This window comes from Gopherus evgoodei, chromosome 20 (genome assembly GCF_007399415.2).
Source record: "Gopherus evgoodei ecotype Sinaloan lineage chromosome 20, rGopEvg1_v1.p, whole genome shotgun sequence".
In the NCBI taxonomy this organism is placed as follows: Eukaryota; Metazoa; Chordata; order Testudines; family Testudinidae; genus Gopherus; species Gopherus evgoodei.
In genome coordinates this window covers 9,915,849-9,938,436 of record NC_044341.1, presented here as the reverse complement: position 1 = coordinate 9,938,436, position 22,588 = coordinate 9,915,849, and the positions used below count along the sequence as shown (strand labels likewise).

Sequence of the window (22,588 nt, the reverse complement as noted above, 5' to 3'; positions counted from 1 at the left end):
TAGGACATGCTTTTAGCAATAGGGAAACAGATCAACACCAGGCTGATAACAGAAACTGATTCGCAGCTTCCCTACACCGAGGATAAAACAAATCTCCCTCCCACTAAACCTGTAAAAATTCCAGATTTTCCAACAGAAAAATTTAGATTAGGGACTATTAAACAATGCAAAATGGTGAAAGTCTGAGTGCTGGTAACCATTACTGATTACAAGTCATTTACAAAGTCTGTCTCTTTCCACAGGAAGACACAAAGAAAGAGACCCCATAGTCTATTTCTCCATGCACATTTGCTCTGCTTTATGCCTGAGTGTTAGGTACACACATTTCACCTGTGTGAAGCTTGTCCTTTTAGCTGTACCTTCTCTAGAATAGCAGCAAAGAATCCTGTGGCACCTTATAGACTAACAGACGTTTTGGAGCATGAGCTTTCGTGGGTGAATACCCACTTCCTCAGATGCTTTTACAGATCCAGACTAACATGGCTACCCTCTGATACTTCTCTAGAATAGCAGCACCCTACAGCCTTTTGGATTTTAACAGGGCTCTTCAACTACCAGCAAGCCTTTTGAGAAAACTTTCCAGTGATAATTATCCATATTATATTCACCTTCCCTCAAGGCTTTTACACCATTCTAAATTACAGAAATTGGACTCTCCCTTGAAAAGGCTTGCAACTTTAATGCTGTAGCTTGAGCTAAAAAACTTATGTGGAAAGACCTATTCCTGAAAAGGTATACATGTACAAGCTCTGCATGCTGTTTTCACAACCTTTTCCCACCCCTTTCTTATTTTTTTTTTAAAAACATACCACTGCAGGTCAAGCTGTCCTTGTTTTCATCTTACACCTGCAAATATAATTTTATTTGACCAAAAACAGGTTACTGCACAGAACCTATTCTCTAGTTCCTGAAGAGTACAGTGGACCAGGGCTCCAAAGTACTGTGCTAGGACTCTAGATGCCCTGTAAAATTTAGACTACTGAGAAATCCATCTCTTTAAGGATGAGAGAGACCAGGGAACTTAAGAACTATTTCCACAGAAGACCTCTTGAAATGTAAAGAAAGGTTAAATGAAATGCAGCTAGATAAACACTATAAAATTGACAGCTTGTATCACCCATAAATATCACAATGCATTATTTGGGAGGAAGCATTAGCTATTTACACAAGAGGATGCACTGGAACATGGTTTATTCAGCCAATGTCTCAGGCTTCCAGCACATCACCTAAACAGAATAAATCAGGAAATCTGCTAATTCACTTCCATCTCACCAGGCATAAAGTGGGGAGTCACACATTGGTTAAGGAACAACAAGAACATATTAGACCTGGGCATCATCTTCATTAAATCTTAAAAAAGCAGCTTCCTATCGTTTTAAATTTTCAGCTTATTTTAAAAATGTTTTGTAGTAAAATGCTTTATTCATGTTTGACATTTTAATGATCCTCTTCACAATGTTCAAGGTGCTGTTTGCAGCACTTAAGTCTTTTAAATCTGCATTTTTTTGATCTGGAGGTAAAGGAACACTAAAAACAGCAAAAGCTGATGTTGCATTTGAATGTGCCTCAGAAAAAAAATATGTAGACATGTTCAGTTGGTTTTGGCCATACAAAAGCACATAAATCAGAGATGGAAAAAGAACTAGAATGTCATTTGGTCCATATCCATGCCAGTAGGGAATTCAAAATAGGTAGTACAGTGCCAATTTGAGTCTCTCTCATCATCAAATTACTCCACAGCCACACAAGCCATCCCTGTTAAGAGTCTCTACAGGTCATCTTTAAACCATATTGAGTAGGAAACATGGATTCATCTCAGTCCCCATGTCCTTTAAGCTAAGGCCACCCCAATACTCTGAGGCAGAAAGGGAAAGCTGTACAAGTGGGTTAAGTCTTACGCTCATTTAGTAGATCATAACGTAGCTGGCTTTAGCTAAGTTATCTCCCTGCCTCAGACAAGTTCTTTTTAACAAGGTATTTGATTCACAAGCAGTTCCTTCTCCATACCTCCTCCAAAAAAATAATGAGTAAATAAATACAAAGTATTGTGCCTGATATTGGAAAGAGACACCTGTGCCCTTTCTTCTTTCAATACTGTAGAGAGGATGATGGAATAAGAATGCAAGTACAAGATGATATTAAGGGCCAGTAACAACTTCTTCCTCTATACAGCATGGCTGACAGTCTATATTTTGCTACAGCTCTTTGGAAGCCAGCAGCAGATCTATCAAAACCTGGAACAAAAAGACAAGGAGGGCAAAGAAGCAAAAATTCGACAAGAAAATGATTTATGGAGAATATTTTTTGCCACAGCTCATAGCATGTCCCCACCATAAACAATTCTTTCCACAAGAAATGGGAATAGCATGCTTCTTTGGAAAAGCTGACCACCCATGTTGTCATAATAAACAAATCTCACTTAAAGTGGCAACAGAAATTGAAGCACAGGGTCCCAAGGCAGATTTAAGAGAGATTTGGGTTGCTTTGCCTCAGCTGACTCACAAGGAGACTTAACCCCATTGGAAGTTAATTCTAGTCAATTGCTGATCACAAAAATACCCAGAGATGCAAAGTGTCAGGCAGCAGAGCATTCCTTTCTCCATTTTTAGAGGCAGGAGGCAAGACCATCCTGACATTACCTTCCTCAGTGGCATTTACAGGAGTCGAAAGCCTCTTAGTACTCAGCCTCTGCCCTTTGGATAGTGCCACTTTGGATATAAAATCTTGTACCAGTCCTGCATCACTAGTGTCCTCCCCCCACACAGTGAATTCCTCTGGCCTAGCAGTAGTGTTATTTCTAACACTGCACATATTCACTGTCACAAGGCCTATCCAGGTCATGCAGACACTGTACACAGTCTTTCAAGGAAGTCCACTCTTTTGTGCTCTAGAGCCTGCAGAAAGCCCTGGATTCTCTCTTCCCGCAGAGCAGTGTATTTCTGCAATAGTGTCCGTCGGTGCTGAGAGTCTCCATGGGATGCAGACCCTTCCTGTTGCAGCTTGTTTGTTACATAAGCCTGGTCACTTTCCAGCTGCTGCCGCTTCCTTTCCTCCATGTGCAAATCTCTGGCCTTCTGAAGTGAAAAGCAACAGAGTATTAGCGTTTTACTGGCTCTTTCTGCTCATTTCTCTTTCTGTGGTGCTGATACATGGCAGAAGAGGCTGCAGCAAAAATAAGTCTCTGCTTACTTAGCTACCTCTCTGTAGATTAAACCTAAAATAGGCCCTGTGTGAATCTCCTGTACTGTTAGGCAGCTGTTTGATTGGCTGGAGAGAGTACAGGGAAATCCTTGAGTAACTCTTCACAGAGACCTAGGTCTGGTCACAGACTCATTTTTAAAATGGAAAAAAGGCTGTGACTGCCAGCGGAAAAACCTTAAGTATCTAAATCAGAGCTAAGTAAACTAGTTTACAACAGAGCTCTCAAACCACAAACCCATGTATAGGAAACAGTCCCTGTCAAAGCCATCACAGAATCCTTGGAACCGGTTCTCAAAGCAGGTCAAAGGTAGCGTTATAGGAATCAGCACAATGGTTTATGGGGCAAGTCTACCATCTGATGACCAGCTGTCTGAAATAATTTGCTTCAGCAGAAAGTGAGAGCAGACTCAACACCACCCAGATGACACTTTGGACTTAATAATGCACTGATTTAAGACACAATATGGGGGCCATAGAAAGGTAACAGATTTAAGTACTGAAATTTTCTAGTACAACAATAGTTTGATTTCTCTCCACATCACATTTTGAAGTCTGCAGTCATGTAGCTTTGAATACCAGAAATCTACATGAATGGAGACTTTTTTTTATTATTATAATAAAATGGATTTAGGAGTCTCCCCAACACTTTCCACAAAAATAAGCTTTGTTCTAAAAACGTTTCTAACTTTAGGGTTGTGACAACAAAGTGCCAAACATACCAAGGTAGTGCTGTCCTTTCAAGTAAGCAACAAGACAAACAGTAGCTGTAAAAAGCGTGAATGACCCCAAACTCCATTGAGTGAGGAAGTCTCTATGAGAGATTTTTAGATGCCAGTTTAACTTTCTTGCTGCTAGTAGCGTGAGCGGAAGCACTCCTTATGTGCTTGGGTGAGCCATTCAATTGAGGTATGTTCCACAGGCATAGTGTTTGTTGCCTGTTTGAAATACAAGATAACTGAACTCTTCTACATAGGATTTCTGCCTCTGGACAGAGTGACATAGTGCCTGTTTACCAGGAGGGACTTGATGTCTTCATTTCAGTGGAAGTGGCTTGCTGACCAATCTCAATCAATTCCACTATCCTCCTCCCCATTTATCACAGAGCAACTCAGATTACAGCTGCCTCACTGCTATACACCAGTGCCATGTACCAAACTCCTAGTTTCTCTACTGAATTGTGGGCCCACTGTAGAGCAATTAATGGAGTGCTCAAACGCCTGAAGTTGTATGATCTATGATAGGAAGGCCCCAGCCTCTATGTTGCACAACCTATGCTGCAGAATGGCAGATGGCACAGTGAGGCAGTTTGGTCCCAACAGAGGCCGAAGGTAACTTTCCAAAACTCCCACACAGTGATAAACGCCTTTGACATGTCCCTTCTGCTAGCTGTCAAACCCTCAACCATACCATCCCTTCTGGGCTCCCCTAGTCTCCAAAAACTGTCCTGACAGTGCAGAAATCCCCTCCCAAAAGAAACCTCCTCAGCTGATAAAAGTGACTGTCATCTAGCAGCAGAAGTCAAGCCACCAAAACCCTATCGCATTTTCATTGACATACTTCCTTCTCGTCACAATTCATCCCACACCTATGCGGACCCTCCTTGGCCTTGGATGGGACTTTCTTCATATGCTATGTCCCAGCTCTCTCTGAAGCTTCAGTGGTTATTTTAAAGCAGTGATACTCTGACCTCAGTGGCTCAAAAGCTAAATTAGTGATCAACATTGCCCAAAAGTGCCGCAGTAGTTTGAATTCATTGCTTCATTTACTACTTTGATACATTATTCTCACAGCAAAATGACTGACCAAGTATTCAACAATTGGTTAACATAGTAAAAGCATCCTGATTAGTAAATCATTAAATCACATTGTTTTAATATCATACGCTGCAAAGAGCTGCAGAAGACACATTAAAGTGCCACTTGTGGCTCCTAAGCGCCAGTCTGAGTATCACTGCTTTAGAGTGACAAGGAGCTCCCTCAAATGCACTCCCAGTAGCATGTACAACCCCTAATGCTCTATAGAGAGCACAGGCCTGGAAATAGAACTCAATTTTCATGTAGCAATGTGGAGCACTATCCCAAAATTAAGTCTGCCCCAAGTAATCTTGGTTATTCATTTACTTAAGGCACTAGCAACTCTTCTTAAACAAGGATACGAGTGACAGTGCTAGTAACTGGAAAATGTTCCTATGAAATTTGGTCTAGCAGCAGTAATTCATTTTAAATAGAGTAACTTTTTTTTTTAAAATAAATCCTTGTATTTGCCCGTATTTGTCAGTAATACATGGGAACACAAGTACCAAATAAAGCCAAAAACAAAATTAGAAATTCAAACAAGTTTTGGCTAGGATCTTTAACCAACTTCTGCAGAAACACGCTCAATTGATTTCCAGTTGCCATGAGATAGCCCCATATATACTGAGATTAGGTCAGCTAACAGCTTTGAAGTTATTATGACAGCTAGCTGCAGTCAGTTTCACTTTTGGCTGTTTTAGTAACCCATACTTAATAAGCTGTAGCACCAACGGGGAAATTCCTCCTTACCTCGTTAAATCAATCTAGGTCGGAAAGAAAACTAAATGGAAAGCAGAGACTATAAAATGAATAGAATTGTAGTAAAAACATTAATTTGCTTATTTTTCAACAATCTGCGTGTTTGAAAGGGACAGGATAAGAACACTCCCAGAGAGCTGGGAATTTACATGTTAATGCCTTGAAGTTGAGGTTAACTACATTTAAGTAACATTTTAACCAGGCTTATTGTAATTAAACCCTATTATACCCTCAAAATAAAATAAATGAGGGCATTAGAGCAGTCAAGTGAGATTAGGGGAATTTGTTTAAATTTTGTGTATTTTCACACTGAAGTGCAACCCAAATTACATGATCAATGACAAGCCTATAAGAAGTCTGAGGCATTATCGGGGCTTTTCACCATCTCATTACTTATGGAAGTAGTAGTAGTATTTCAGTGCTGCCCAGAATCCCAAAGTGTCTGGCTATTTCTACTAAAATGATCATCAGTCGATGAGTTAATTGTATTGCAATGTGTCATTATGCTTCAGAATGAACACCCTAATGAGATGAACAGGGGAGGATTCCAGCTGTCAGAGATGTTTCTTTTATTTGTAAACTCAGGCAAATAGTATTGAATCAGGCCAGATCAGCACTGGCTCAGATTTTCTATGCTATCATTATTATAAAGGCTAAAAATTGTTTTGTGAAACATTCTGCAGAAACCACCTCAGCCACCAGACAAGTGCTGATATGGTGCATCATTGTACTCACCCTACTACTGAACATCTGCTGTAGGCCACTATTGAAACAGTGTCTGACTAGACATATCATTAGTTTATCCAAACATGGTTAATTGCAATGTTTCTAATACTTACTAGCCTACTTTACACACCTGCTCTCCTGCATATTACTGTTTTGTGTAGACAATATATCGCTCTGGGCTGTTCCTCGCTAGTGCTCTTACCTGTAAAGCGCTGTGGTTCACCTGGAACCGAAGGATAGCCTCACACAAGTTCCAGAAGGAATATTCTGGCCACAAAACAGACTGAAAGACCAGGCATGAGTGGGATGTCTGCAGAAAGTAAGATCACCAAGAATTTAATAACCTAGGGATGAAAATCATCGAGAAGTGGCTCTGTCAGTCACAAGCTATGCCAGAGCTTCCCGGGCAGGGGCTCTCATAGGACTGGTTTATCAGGTCCTGCCTGCAGGTGTACATGAGGCTGTCCAATACAGTATTCCAAGAATTACAACACAGCCTGGTTTATCGGACTGGTTGTGTGAAGTTTTAATAGGAAAAGGCTGGGAAGCGTTAAGCAACAATCATCCTTCTGAGAGATAACATGCCATTTGGATGAAGGGGGTTTAAATTAAAACCACAACAGCCAGGAAATTCAGTCAGCTCAACACTGTTCTATTTGCACCTGTTTGTTTCTACTGTTGGGACTGCAAGGGTCTTCCATCCTTAGTACAACATGCAGGCAGGGTTAGACTGCTACATCAGTCTTAAGAGAATCTACTGCTAGTAAATTAAGCATCAAGTCACACAGCAAAACTAAAACAGCATCACATGACTGTTGGAGCCTGTGTCAGAGATGGACAACAGATTCATATTAGTGATCGGAACATGACCTCTGGACCACCATTTATCATAGGACCACTTGTGTAATTCCTTTTTGCCCCCTCTTAATGTCATTGTAACTGCACATTGGATTTGAGACACAGTGGTGACATCACAGGACTGGGAGCCAGGATCTTTCCATTTAAATCTTGGTTTTGCCATCAACTCCTTCTAAAGACATGGAAAAGTTACGTAATTCTTCTGCTAGGTTTTCTGCAAGATGTGGATAATGCTTTACCTTCCAGGGACATTGCAAGGACTAATGTCTATATAGTTCTTTGAAGATTTAAAAGATGCTATATAAAATCTAAAGAATTTTAAGTTCTCATTTTGTTGCAGATAAACATAACAATTAAGACATTCCCATCAACATTTCAAATTAGCTTCATTGGCATCAGAATAACTCCTGTTTCAGGGCTGTCGTGTTGTATAGGACACACCTCCAGCGTCACCATTGCAGTACACACAACCCTCCCAGCATTTAGTAGCTTCTCCAGAATGTCTGATCCATTTCTTGGCCACTTCCTCCCATTCTCCAATGTAGACTAGAAGTTGAACAAACTCATTTTACCAGCACAGATACATGGCCTAAAGGTATTTGTCAGACATATATTTTTGAGTGACAGCTGTTGTGCCCTTCTCTGTGTTGCCATTCAGGCTGTTGTAGGTCTACATTACAGGACCACAATATGAGGAGAAGCAAGAATGAAGAAAAGCAGGGATTCAACTCATCAGAACCTCCACCTCTAATATTATTGCAAACTGCTATTGTGGAACCTGTGCTGATGAAGAATGCCAGATTGACAGAATGAAGAACTCCATTTATAGCAAGTGCTGTAGGAACATACATTTCCCACTAATGCCCTGTCAAGTTGGCTCAGATGCTACCTAGAGGGACCCTTAATGACATAGTTCATTCTTCAAGGCCATTAATCATTTACCTCACTGGTGAGTTAACGAATGAAATTAGTGAGAGCAACATTCGCTTATGATGTTCATATCTGCTCAGAGTACATATGTACCCCAAACTTTTGGAGGGGAAGGGCAGGACATTTTAGAAGCAAGTCACAACTCAGATTAGAGAATATCTGCAAACTTGTCATCTGCAGAGCTGGTAACTGAGACATGATCAGAGGTTGTTTAAAGGCAGCAGGTAGTTTAGGGTCCAAACAAGTTTATTATTTTTTTTTTCAAATTTAACTGAAAAGCAGTTTGATTCCAACATGTTTCTACATTGTTTGCAGCCCAAACTTTACAGCGCTGCCCTAGCGCACAAGAAATAGAAAACGAAATAAACAGGAAACTGATTGAATTTTGTTAATGCTGAATAAAGTGCATATTGACAAGCTAATCTTAAATTTATTTAAAACCTGACAGTGTCCTTTTAAACCTTTCCCTCTGAATATTCACAGCGAGGATTGGATGCGCATCACACATTCCTTCCATCACATCCCAGGGGTATACGTGGCCAGACTGGTTAGTTCCCAGTTTCAGATAATCTAAAACTTGGACTGACATGAGTGAGAGAATGAACAAGGAAGGTACGCATCAGTCTCTTCACCAACTTGTGAACTAGACTGTGATTTCTTATTTTAAAGTGTTTTCAGGACAATTAAAATCTCCAGTTTGTTGCACTGGAGTGCATTAGAGCACCATGAAGTCAGAAGAGATGGAAAAAATCTCATATTGAGATTTCCCCTGGGATTTAGACCATCCAGCAAATTGCTGGTGCCAAGGCATGAATGGCTTCTGAAGAGCTTCTCTCACTTCAGCTGACTCCTGGGCTCAGAAGAAAGGCCTGTTATGCAAATATGGAATATTTTCAGGACAAGACAGAGGATTTACCTGCCAGAGCAAGAAGTCACTAAGCCGGACCTCTCCAGAGGTTCGTATCAGGAGGTCTGGGTTGGGGGAGTTGTTGGTGTAGAGACATTTATCGAGCAATGACTCTGACACATCGCTGAAAGACACAGACAGACAGAGAGACCTCCCATTAATAAGATCACTTTCATAACCTGACAGTGACGACACCATGAAATCAGAGTTACTAGGCCTACTTACAAAGGTATGAGTTTGTGGTTCTGGACAGAGAACACCAGAGATTGAAGAGATCCACAGCACAGACAGTGGCAGTGCAAGCTCCTTCCCCTCTCCTGACCATCTCAATTCTACCCCCGGCTCCAGCATGGAGAGGGGAGTTCAGTCTCTATAATCTATTTGTGACTTGACCTTCCAACTGAGACTGCCAGCAAGGAAGCCAATTGTCAAAGCATCTTTTATGCCATAAACACTGGAACTGAATTGAGACCCTCCAGCTCACTTTTGTTCTGTTCAGGTTCTTATACCGTACTCATCACCACGTTACCTAAGGCCACATAGTAATTTTCATTCACTGTAAACCAGTCTGATTGGAATCAGTGAATGCCTAAGGGCCAGTAGGGAAAATATGACAAAGTAGCGGGTGATATTTGCAAGGAATCATTCTATTTTTACAATATATTAACTGATGGACTACACCACTTACCAAATCAAGGCGCTGTGGTGTTATTGTCCCTTTAAAATGGCATTTATTGGTGTATTGGGACCAAAAACAAAATTTTTGTGTAGCTATCAAAACCTGTAAAGTAAGGGCCTATATACACTACTGGTTACCACGTTTGCTCCCTAAACTAGTTACAACACAGTTCAAATTTATGGCATAGGTGAGCTCTTAGAATTCCTGCTTGGTGTATCCAAGGCTTTAGCTTCGTTAAGAGACATAGTTAAGATCCCAGACACTACAATTGGAAGTGGGATGGAATCAGTTTAGGACAGCTGCATTGTAACATGGTCTCCTACATGTCTGTAGTCGGAGCATAGACGGGTTATCTGAAACAAGGACTCAGTTCGAGACTGGACATTGCAAAGCAATCTGCTGAATATCCAGGGGAAGGTATTGGCCTTGTCACTTCACAGCACCGGTGTGTCCTGAGTGCACCTCCTCTCTGTTCCTCATGCCAGGAAATTGTAGAGAAGGCAGTGTAGGAGCTGGCTATGCCAGTTCCACAGCTGTTGGGACTTCTCCATGCTGGAGGATCCCCTTACAAAAGGACTAGGGCCTTTGCACAAAGGGCATGGAAAGGGGCAGAGAATCTGTATCAATATTAAGGTATTTGATATAATTGTGGTTGTTTTTTTTATGCAGTCCAGCAGCTGAAAATAAGAAGAGGCCAGCATCATATGACTAACCAGCTCTCTGTGAGCCACAAGCAAGCACTCCAGGGACCAGTTTTGGAATCACATCCAGCACCCTTTTAAAGAGCAACTCATTATCCTGTCAAGTGTGGCTAGCAGTGGTGGAGAGAGAGGACTGACTATTCGCTGAAAGACCTTGTAAACCTATCACCCCTGAATTCTTTATCACCATATATAGAACATTCAACACTGAAGTCTTTTGATCAAAAGCAGTCTTGCTTTCCCTGGTACCTTTTTCCAGAGTGGATAAAAATAAATGATTAAAAAAATCCGATTTTTTTTAATTTAAAGTTTTGGGTTTTTTTTAATAAAATGCTTTGAGGAAAACACCTAAAGATAGTTTTAATTAACATATATAATAGCTCAACGCTATCTCATCATGGAATAGGGCCTATAAATTCTATAGTATGAGACAATATATTCATGTAATGTTTAAGAAAAGTTTTATACACGAATTCCAAAAATTCATGGATTAGGGACCTAATCTTGTGAGGTTCCAGGGGCTTTGTTATAGATTAACCTAAATAATCTTTATCTACCCAAAGGGACTCAATGCTCAGTCTAGACGATACCATCAGAGATGCTTAGTTTTGCAGTTCTCAAACTGTGGATTTGTGTCTAGAGATAACATGCTTGTTAACAGCAAAAATGTTTTAAAATAAATAATATATTGAGGTGAGAAATAACAGACCTCAACCCTATTGTCCCTCTGCAAATCTGTGTTCACACAGTCAATCCCTTACCTCTCTCTCAAAGTGCAAAGTTTCAAAAAGTTCAATGAATAGAAGATTGTAGGGGGGCGGAATAGATCTGGACAAGGAGAAGTCGTCTGGAGATAAATGTGAGAAGGAAGGGACAGGCAGTAGAAACAAAAGTGAAACTGTTAGAACACCATATTCCAGAAGTTTTGAGGTCTTTCTGAGTGTAGCCTTCATTGATTTGAAATCTACCATACCATTCTCTCACTAGAAGGGAAAACCTATAATGGCAGCAGGCCGTAAAAGAGACCCAGTTTGGGAATATTTTAATTAAGTTCCTCTACCTGTGGGTAAGAGAGGCATGCATGCAAAATGCAAACAATGCAACAAAGAAATGCAAGGCCTGGTTGCCCAAATGAAACAACATCATGAGAAGTGTTCCTTCTCAGGAGGAAGCTGCATTGAAGATGTTGAAAGGAACATGTCTGAAGATGCGGGATCTTCAGGTTGATAAGCTTTTTTATTTCATGCTTCTTTCTTAAGGACTGCCTGTCTTCCTTCTGGACTATTCCTGAATTCTCATGTTTGAGCAAAAAATATAGTTGTTACTCTATGGTACTATCATTTTAGATGCAGCTGTGATAAAAAATATATAGCTGAAATAGGCAGATCTTCCTTTTACAATTTCACCTTTAAAGTAGTACTGAGTATCAGTGAATACGAGTAATACTAAATGAGCAGTATGGTAATAATTAAACAACTGCATTGACTTATTTTGTTTAGGAGAATCCATCCTCAACATACAGCATTCTGAGGACTATCCACTTTCAAGATCACCATCATTTTCTATAGTTTCAGAGTTATGTGCCAATGATAGTGTTTCAGTCACATCATGTATGTCACATAGCCATAGCGTATCGCCTGTAGCAAAAAGAAAAAAAAAACTGCATTGTCTAGAAACAACTATAGATAAATTTGCGATAAGAACCAGATTACAAAAAGAGAAAATTGATGAAAAAATGGTCCAGTTTGTTTATGCAACAAACTCTCCTTTCCGTATGATCGAGAACTCATATTTAATTAACATGGTTCAGTCATTAAGACCTGGATACAGTCCACCCACCAGAGCAGATGTCGCAGGCAAATTGCTGGATAAAGTGTAGGAAAGAGAAATTGAGCAGTGTGCAAAAGGTCTAGAGGGTAAAATTGTTAACCTAAGTCTCGATGGTGGAGCAATGTCCACAATGATCCTGTTGTACGTGCTTGTGTGACAACAGAAGAAGAGAATGTTTTCCTTACAGAAACACTTGATACTTCAGGAAATGCACACACAGCAGGATACTTACAAGAAGTAGCAGTAAAAGCTACAACAAACCGTGAAGAAAAAAAAAATGTCTATTAGACAGCTTGGTCACAGACAATGCTGCAAATGAATCCAAGATGAGAGGAAATTTAGAAGAGAGTCCCAAGCTAATAACATATGGTTGCAGTGCTCATTTGATGCACATCCTAGCCAAAGACTTCAGTGTTCCAGAAATAAAGGCTACTGTTGTTGAAATTGCAAAATACTTCCATAACAACCACTTTGCAGCAGCTGCTTTGAAAAAAGTGGGAGAAACCAAGCTAACTCTCCCACAAGACATGCAATGGAAATCAGTAGTGGACTGTTCTGAGCACTATATCAAGAATTGGCCTAATCTGATGACAGTGTGTGAACAAAATCGTGAAAAAAATAGATGGCCCTGTCACAGCCAAAGTTCTCAACGTTGGGCTTAAGAGAAATGCTGAACACATGCTGAGTACCCTGAAGCCTATTTCTGTAGCCTTGAACAAAATACAAGGAAATAGCTGTTTTATTGCTGATGCTGTTGAAATTTGAAAGGAACTGAGTGAGATCTTAAAAAGAGAAATATGCAATGACAGAGTTAAATTACAAGCATTAAAAAATGAATGGGACAAGCACTATCTCCAGCTCATTTTCTTGCAAGTATTCTCAATATTGGTACCATGGTCAAACCTTAATTGCTGAAGAAGAGGAGTTGGCTATGACATGGACATCCAGCAATCATTCCCCCATAATGCCAACTATAACAAACTTCTGAGCGAAGGGTGAACCATTCAAGAAATATACGTTTGCTGCTGATGTTTTAAAGAAAGTCACACCAGTGAACTGGTGGAAGTCATGTAAGCACTTGGATTTAGACGGTTGAAGTAATAATCTCACTTAACAGCAGTACTTTCTTCTGCCAGTGTAGAAAGAATATATTCTTACTTTGGACTAATTCATTCCAAACTGAGAAATTGTTTGGGACCTGAAAAAGCAGTAAAGCTTGTTTTTCTTTTCCAGATTATGAACAAACAGGAAAATGAAGGTGAAGACGACTGAGCTAGCTGCAGAAGCCAATATTTTAAGTTTCTCACGTTGACCTGGCTGACAATCTATTTTTTTTTTAAATTTTTCATTTAACTATTTTAGTTAGAACAATTTTAACAAAACCAAACCTGATTTTAAAAAACTTGAATGTTTAACAATTCAAAAATTAATATGCTTGTTTTGTTAAAATATTATATGTCTGCTGTTGAAGAAAACAATCCAGAATACATAACGTTGTTGTTTTAGTTAAATAAAACAATTTAAATGTCTGTCTGGTGATGTTCCCCTCCCAATACAGCATGGCAAGAAAATCCTCCAAATATTAACGATTAACCTGTTGAATTGGAGATAGTTCACCTCCCAATGACTTCATAAATATCTGCTTCAATTACCTTTGGTAAATGAAATAACCAAACAATCATTCATTTTCTGATATAGCTGTAAAACTAATCTGAAAAGTTTTCAAAATAAATCACTTTAAAAATGTAAAAATGTAATCACTTTTAAAAAGAAACCTACATCTATCTGAGAGTTGTGACAAATATCTATTAAGGTTATAAAAACCAACAAGAATGCACTTTTTTGTAGAAATCCATGATTAAATCGAGTCTTCTTGACTCGTGATTTAAATCAGTTTGATTTACAATCAAATCCACCCTGCTTTATTTCATGCCACCATCCTAATGGTGACATCCAGAAACGGACTGGATTTTAAAGCAATGGCTTTTATGTTGTTGCACCTATGGAAGACTGTACAGTAATCCCAGAAGCTGTGAGGGGAACGTGGGTAGACTAGGGTCATTAGAGCAAGATACATGAGTTACCTAGGTTCAAGTAGTCCTTCTTCCACACCCCAGGCCATCTCTCTCACTGCATTGCTGATTTCATGTCTTGACGTGTATGCAAAGCAGACATTCAGAAAACATCTGAAAAATGTGAAAGAAACTAACTCAAGGAAGGACCCAGCAGGTAACACAGAGAAGAATCTATCTAGAACACTGATGCATGCTTACGGGGAAAAAGGCAGAAAAGGACAATGTGCCGTGTCTGTTGAACCTCCTCTTCCAAGGGCATGGGATGGATACAGTATCTCTGCAACTTTGAATTGTGTATTACTCACTTGTTGTAGTTCCTGGTTGCCAGCACAGCCTCGGCAATCAATTCCTGAATATCCAGTGGCAGAAGTGGCAGGTCCCCAAGGACACGGATACGCACACCATGCTTCTTCAGATTCTCCCTAAACAGAACAACAAAGGCTGAGGAGAGCAGCTGGGCTCTGCTCAACAGCAGGCATTCCATAGCCCTACCAAATTCACAGTCCATTGTCATTAAGTTTCATGGTCATAGCATTTTAAAAATCTTAAATTTCAGTGTTGTGCATGAATATGTATTTAAAACCAGCAAAATAAACATGTAAAGTCTACAACAACTTTCCCCAAAGAGTGATGACCCCCCACCCATACCATGCCAGCCTTACTTTTGTGCTGCTGCTGCTGTCACTGCCTTCAGAGCTGGAGACTCAGCCAGCAGCTGCAGCTCTCCGGCTGCCCAGCTCCAAAGGCAGTGCAGAAATAAAGGCTGCAATACCATGACCCCCACCCATCTAATAGCCTTGCAACCCTCTTCTGGGGCAGGACCCTCAGTTTGAGAAATGCTGCTATAGGGTGAAAGTATACAAGAGACCAGTTTTCATGGTTTGTGATGCGTTTTTCATGGCTGTGAATTTGATAGGGCCTACCTATTGCCTATAAATTACATCTGGCACTCCTAACATCTATTATGGAAGAGGATCATGACATCACAGGTGAAATTAAGACCTGATATAAATGGCAGTGAGGACAGTAGTGTTGAAATTGTTTACAGGCAGCCCGAATTTGACCATCACTAAGGCCACGTCCAGACTAGATATTAAAATCGATTTTAGATACGCAACTTCAGCTACGGGAATAACGTAGCTGAAGTTGAATTTCTAAAATCGAGGTACTCACCCGTCTGGACGGCGCTGCATCGATGTCCGCGGCTCTCCGTGTCGATTCCGGAACTCCGTTCGGGTTGATGGAGTTCCGGAATCGATGTAAGCGCGCTCGGGGATCGATACATCGCGTCCAGACTAGACGCGATATATCGATCCCCGAGCAATCGATTTTAACCCGCCGATGCCGCGGATTAGTCTGGACGTGGGCTAAAGCTCTAGCCATTTCATCAAGGGAAATTTAAAAATAAAAATAATCCCCAGTTTCCCGACACACAGAAATAGTTCAGTAATTGTCCAAAAAGGAACTAAGATAAGGATCATAGTTGTGGGACTGTGCATTCTTTGCCATACTTAGAGGATATGAAATTTATCACAAGAAAGATTTTTATACAAGTGATCATCTTCCTGCATTTTACTAATCAGAAATTAAGAGGGGTACGGGCAACTAGAATTAGTAGTGGCTATTCACCTATCACTAATTTCCAATTGGAGGGGAGACTACTGCATCAACAAGGGAAAAACAATGCCGACAGGAAACATGCTCACTATATAGTTATTTTGGACAGAAGAGACACTCTCCTAGTAGCGCTATCCTGAAATCAACAATCACCTTTGTATTCCAGTACCAGCTCCTGCGTGGAGAATGACAACGCTGGCTCAAGTCCAGTACAGTGCAAACCAGTGCTATATGCAAGTTTTCAGCCTACCTCAGTCCTGACCTACAGCACCACTCCAATATTCCAGCCCCTCTCTACCTTTACCAACTCACCTAAAAACTGAACTATGCTATCCCAGCTCCCTTTATTCTAACTCTGCCCCCTGACAGTTCTTCTGATGTCACAAAAGCCAGGGCTTTCATTTGTTTTGCCCCATGTTGCAAGCAGACACAAAGAAATGTACCAAGTTGGTGAACATTAAATTGCTTCTCTGTGGCCATCTAAACCCACACTGAATCCAGGTCTCCAGCTGGAGACATGCAGCTGCTTTCATTGAGTTAATGCAGATTAACACACATCACAACATCACTTTAACACCCCTTACTGCCGTTTTTCCCTTTGCCCCATATTTATTTCACTCTCTCAGTGTGGGCTTGAGACGATCTTACTGTTCTTCCAGCAGGCGGCTAAATTTTTGCCTCGCCAGCTCCATCAGCCCATCTACCTCCTCCTTGGAGCGTTTAAAGTTCTCAATGCTAAATGCGTAGACCGTGACCTCCCGGATATCCAGATTCAAGCACCACCGCAGCGTCTGCAAGAGGAAAAACGTAGTCACTCAGAGCAGTGACTCAAAATCTTTAGAGACTACTGCACCCCTTTCAGAGTCTGATTTGTCTAGTGTATCCCCAAGTTTCAACTCAATTAAAAACTACTTGCTTACAAAAAGAGACATAAAAATACAAGTGTCACAGCCACACAGTTATGGAAAAACTCCCAACTTTCTCATTTCTACCATACAATTATAAAATAAGTCAATTGGAATAGAAATATTGTACTTGCATTTCAGTGTATAATATATAGCGCAGTAGAATCAAGTCATTGTTGGTGTGAAATTTTAGTTTGTATTGACTTCAGTAGTGCTTTTTATGCAGCCTGTTGTAAAACTAGGCAAGATATCTAAATGAGCTGATGTACCCCGGAAGACCTCTGTGTACCCCACTGACTCAGAGCACCAGATCTCAGCAAGTGTGTGAACTTCATGGAAGTTCATCACTACACTAACAGTGACTGGGACGAAAAAGAAAAAGTCTACCATGGCCCTAGTTCTATAAAGATTCCAGATTCACCTCAAAGGACCCTGGAAAATAATCTTGGCTTGAACAAATATACCCTTTCTTTACCCTTACTCAGAACCTAAACACTGAGTGTAACTGAGGGTCTGTTACAGGGTAGATTACAGTGTGTTCTAAGAACAGCCAGTAAAACAGGAGTATTTAGGAATATAGGAATTGCCGTAATGGCTCAGACCAGAGATTCATCTAGTCCAGCGTCCTGTCTCCAACAGTGTCCAGCAACAGATGCTTCAGAAGAAACTTACATTAGGCAGATGCGAGATAGCCCAACTTCCATGAAAGTCTCATCCTAACCCCTAATAGTTAGAGATTGGCATAAACCCTGACTCATGAGGTTTTATATCCCTTCCAGAACCTTAAAAAACACACATCACCAAAAAAAACCCAAACCAAAAACAACCTCCCCTTCCCCCTACTCCCCAAACTATCAGCTGTTAGAACTCTGGATATTCTTGTTATCCATATAAATGTCCAAATCTTATTTGAATCTCGCAAAGTTCCTGGCCTCAACAACGTCATATGGCAATGAGTTTCACAGTCTAATTATGCACTGTGTGGAAAAAGTACTTCTTTGCATCAGTTTTGAATTTGTCACCTTTCAATTTCATTAATGTTCCAATCTGAGCACCCTCAGTGCAGAGTTACACCAACACTTCCTACAGTCACTTATTATTGGCCAGGAACTCTTTGTAGCCACAGAAGTTATAATAATGCGAAGAACATTGGAAGCCTAGGTAGAGGGAGTACGGATGAGTTACCTTCATTAAATAAACATCTAGCAAAAGGCTCACAGAGGGCTGAAAACATTTACAGTATTTAAGTCAGAGAAGTCAATCCCAGAACAGACCGAGTACTAACCCACCCAAGGAAACCACTTCTTGTAGCACACAAGAGAAAAGATTAATACATAATATAAAACTGCATGTGTCAGTTCATGGCAAGTACACCTGTACTTCCTCTTAGTGGTCCAGCTAGGGCACTGACTTTCAGGCTTCCAGCCTCCCCACCCATCTCTCTCTCTTCTGACCAGGATTTCTAAGCTAAACAGTTCCCTGCCTTCACTGTGTTATTCCCAGCAAAAAAGACAGATTGCCTAAATGAGCCTGCTTGCTTTCTCCTCACCGAGGAAATGCATTCAAAACAATAAAAGAACCTAAATGCTTGTTAATAACCTTATCAGAGATTATCCCCCTCCACAAATCTCCACAAGTCTGGTCGGTGTCAGTCCTTCCAACCCTTCCTTAAGGACTGGGGACTTCCATGGACTGGGGGTCTTGTCTGTTTGCTCAGAATCAAAAGCTCTGAGCCTGTTTAAAAAACAGGATATTTATCCCAAAAACCTTTTTTTGGATGTTGGTCCCTAGAGAACACAGTTTGAACTAGTATATAGGAGCTTCGCTGGAGGTGACGTAAAAGGGCTAATAACTGGAGGAATTACATTAGCCCCCCCACCCCCGAGAAGTTACATACAATCTCACAATAACTCAAACAATTGCATATTTAATCCAATGGATCCCAAAGGTATTAGACTCAATTCAGTAAGGTTTGTCCAGGATATTGTCATATCTATCACATTGTGTATTATGGAATCTTTCACTGAAGGATCTGAAAGTGCTTTATAAACATTAAGCCTCACGATCTGCGAGGTAGGTATTATTTCCCTGTTTTACAGATGAGTAAATAGAGATTAAGTGACTTTCCCTGTGATCTGAGAACAGAACCCTGGAATCCTGACTCCTAGCCCCTAGGTCTAAATACCAGATTCCACTCCCTTTAAGAAAGGGGACAACTGTCCATGCACTAAGAAAGAAAATGCTGAGGGAAACCGGAACAAAGGATCCAACATCCAAACTGTTTTCGCCCAGAAGCACCTACACAGAAGGTCCTCCCCACCTGTGCCAGTTTGTCGAAGCCTTCTGAATGCCCCTGCTGCCTCTTCACGTGGCACTTCTGAGCATAACGGCGGTTCCCATCCATGATGAATGCGACATGCTTGGGCATTGGACCTGCCTAGATGGCAAGAAAAAAAAAAAAAAAAAGGCTAAACAGACAAGAAAGCTAACAACCAACTTGAATTCCCACCTCAATTAGCTTAACCCATTCAGCTCCTGGCAGTGCCTCTCCTTTAGTATAGAATCCATGGACTCCCTGTAAAGTTTGGAGGTGAAGGGGAGACAAGATAGCGACAGACAGAAGAACACAGGCTACTAGATGTACATATGGCTCTTTGGTAACCCAGCTTAGAGTCCATTTGAAGCACTATGACAGTAGCACACACCATTAATTGCCTCTGGCTCTCCTTTACTCTGTTGTGTGACAGAGAACTGAACAAATTTAGGATACAAGACAGCCTGGAACAGCACTATGAAGTGATTACCACCTTCTGTCAGTGAAGATTCAGCAGGTATTCTAAGTCCCACAGTGCCAGTATTGTAAGCATTTATAATTTCAGCATTCAAGAGAAACTACTGACCCAACTCATTTACATGGAGAAAAATTTGACTTTCACCCCTAAAATAGATATTTCCTCCCCTTAATTTCATGAGGCAGCTATAGCTCTTTTTGAGCATGGAAACAGAGATGCTTATGTCAGCAACAGCATACGTTTCTCGAGACTTGCTTGCAGAGGGTATGGCAGATAGTTTTCATGAACTATTGGGAGGTATTATATTCAATATATATATTTTTTTAAAGAATTGGAATTGTATGAATCTAAAATATTCTGTCTGCATCCTTCCCACCTCCTCTTCAATTCTCACATGATTTTAGCAGCCATTATTTCTCAAACCACTAGACAGACATGAACACGTAATGCCATTTGAAAACTAGGGTTTCCATCTGCTTTTAGATGGCAAAATAATTTCCAGCTCTAGTGATTCTTACGATGCTGGCTATCAGAAATGAGAGAAAGGGAAAAAGGATGACAAGACACATTATTTTAAGATTCATTATCTCTTGATCAGACAGCACTACAAATATTAGAAATATGGGAATCTCAGCTTGCTACTGACAAGCATCAATTATGGCTCTGCTCATCCACAAGATTCAAGCCAGTGTAATTTTCCATCCCTGAATACAATTTAGGAATGTACATTCAGTACTAGCGTTAACATGTGATCCTGTACAATGGCATTGATTTTTATTTATTTATTTATTTATTTTACACACAGAAGCAGTCACAGTGATAGTTCTTTTCTCTAATATGAAGAAGCAATCTTGAAAATGCTTGGTTGTCACAGGTAGCACTGAGGTTTATGTCTTACCTTTATAATGTTGGCACAAAATCTCTCAATGATGGTCAACTCTCCTTCTTTGATCCATGACATGGCCTTACCCACAGCCTCTTTTTGAGGGGTAAGATGAAAAGAGGGACAAATGAATCACAGGAGGATCTGTTTGGGCCCAAAGCAGTAAGAACAGTCACTTTGGAAAAGTAAGCTTTAGTCAGTCACCTTCTAAGAGCCTTTTTTTTTTTTTAAATTAACTTATACTAAAATTAGAAAAACACAGTATGCAAACCCAGGGCTGGATAGCTTAGAAATGGGATATGGAGTCTGTCAGCTTCATACTGCCAGCACTGGATGGAAATAAGAAAAAATGGATACCACCTGACAACTGGTCAATGGCCTGCGTGAAAAGACTTGTTGGGTCTCAGCACAGTTTTCAGAGAATAAGGACACACATTACAAAAGTCACCACCCTGGTTATCATTAATTGGTCATCAGCGAAGACAAGGGCTAACTGATCTTGGAGACTGCACTCCTCTTTTACCCACAGAAGTGCTTGCTCCAATTTAGGGGCAATATGCACTGGCAGGAGCTGAGAGCCTGCCCTGCTGCCGCTCATGCTATTTCTGTTCTGTAGAAAGAGGACTTCAGCCGCTAGTCATCAAGGCAGAATCTTTCACCAGCACTAAACTCACATCAAATGTTGATAGGTCCCATGTACGTTTGGCTCATTGATCATGCCTGTGGCAATTTGCTGAGCTCCCAGAGAACCCTTAATTTTTTTCCAACTAGGGTTCTCAGCTAGTCACCTTCAGCTAAGGGCAGGCAAAGCAATGATGGAGAGAGAGCCTGAGGGTGGGGGAGGATGGTCCACCTCTAGCTGTTTAATACACACCAATCCAGGCCTTGTTTTGAATCTATCATGGGCCCTAGGTGAATAGATGGGATAGTTTCTTCACCCACTCTCACTTAGATTCCCTCCCCTTTCTCCTCCAGAGAGGAAGTCTGGCCAGGGACTCAGGGCAGCTCAGCCACCTCCCAGAACTAGGACTTTATTACCAGAACTTTCCCACCCCCTCTCAATAAGAGACCCTGGCTCCCGAGACCGTGGCCTTCCTCCCCAGCCACTAACAATACGACCCAGCTCTCACACAGCCCATGTCAAGGCGCTTTACCAAGGATCGTTATCACTGTGCTACAGATGGGGAAACTGAGGCACGAGGCAGGGAAGTGACTGGTCCAAGGCCACCCAGCGGGCTAGTGGCAGAGCCGAGAGTACAGCCCCGTTCTCCTGAGTCCCAGCCTGGTGCTCTGCCCACTAGACCAGGCTGCCTCAGCACCCCGGGGCTTTCCCCAGCCGCGTCAGGCGCCCCCCTCCCACCACAGGCTCTCCCCTAGCTGGGAGGGGGGGACACCCCCAGCGCCTCTCCCCGCTCCCGGCAGTACCTCTCCCTCCGGCGCCCAGCCGCTTCTGCGACCAGGGTGACGTGTCCTTCCGCATGCGTCATCACCAGGCGCGGGTGGCGACTCCCCGCGCATGCGCCATGGGCGCGCTGAAGCTGCGGACTTTGTGTCGCCCTTTCATCTTCCCGCCAACGGGGACCGGGGGTGGGGCACCGGGGGGCGGGGTTAACGGGAGATGGGAACAGCCTACCCCAGCCCCTCCTTCCCAGCATGGACACAGCTGTAGTGGAGTGGGTCCCTCAGCACAGCCCCCCCACGAGGGGTGCCCTGTGCCCCTGTCCTGGGTGAACTGACTGGCTCCATGTTCAAGGGCAGCTCACTCCCTGGTAAGGGGGCACCAAGGCCCACCCTGCTGGGCTGGGACAGGACGTTTATGGGCACGGCCCCCATTTCTCCCTCTCTTCATGTGCAAGCTTCGTAACAGGCCTTCAAAATCCTACCTGTGGCCACCCGAATGGCATGCAGGCCTGTCAGTTCCTGCCCCACCTC

The 22,588-nt window shown here is 41.7% G+C and overlaps 1 protein-coding gene across 2 annotated transcripts; it reads right to left on the bottom strand.

Moving 5' to 3' along the window:
* Positions 1-2,263: 2,263 nt before the first annotated feature.
* DHDDS (dehydrodolichyl diphosphate synthase subunit) lies at positions 2,264-22,161 on the bottom strand. 2 transcript variants are annotated; one of them, XM_030538775.1, is made up of 9 exons: positions 22,082-22,161; positions 20,672-20,800; positions 19,302-19,418; positions 16,725-16,867; positions 14,765-14,881; positions 14,469-14,570; positions 9,184-9,298; positions 6,682-6,789; positions 2,264-3,074 (listed from the first exon to the last, which is right to left on the bottom strand). In XM_030538775.1, the coding sequence occupies exons 2-9, from the start codon at positions 20,732-20,734 to the stop codon at positions 2,838-2,840; spliced, it is 1,002 nt and encodes a 333-aa protein (XP_030394635.1). In that variant the 5' UTR covers positions 20,735-20,800; positions 22,082-22,161; the 3' UTR covers positions 2,264-2,837. The 2 variants fall into 2 exon arrangements, with proteins under 2 accessions (XP_030394635.1, XP_030394636.1); XM_030538776.1 differs by lacking the exon at positions 6,682-6,789.
* Positions 22,162-22,588: the final 427 nt, after the last annotated feature.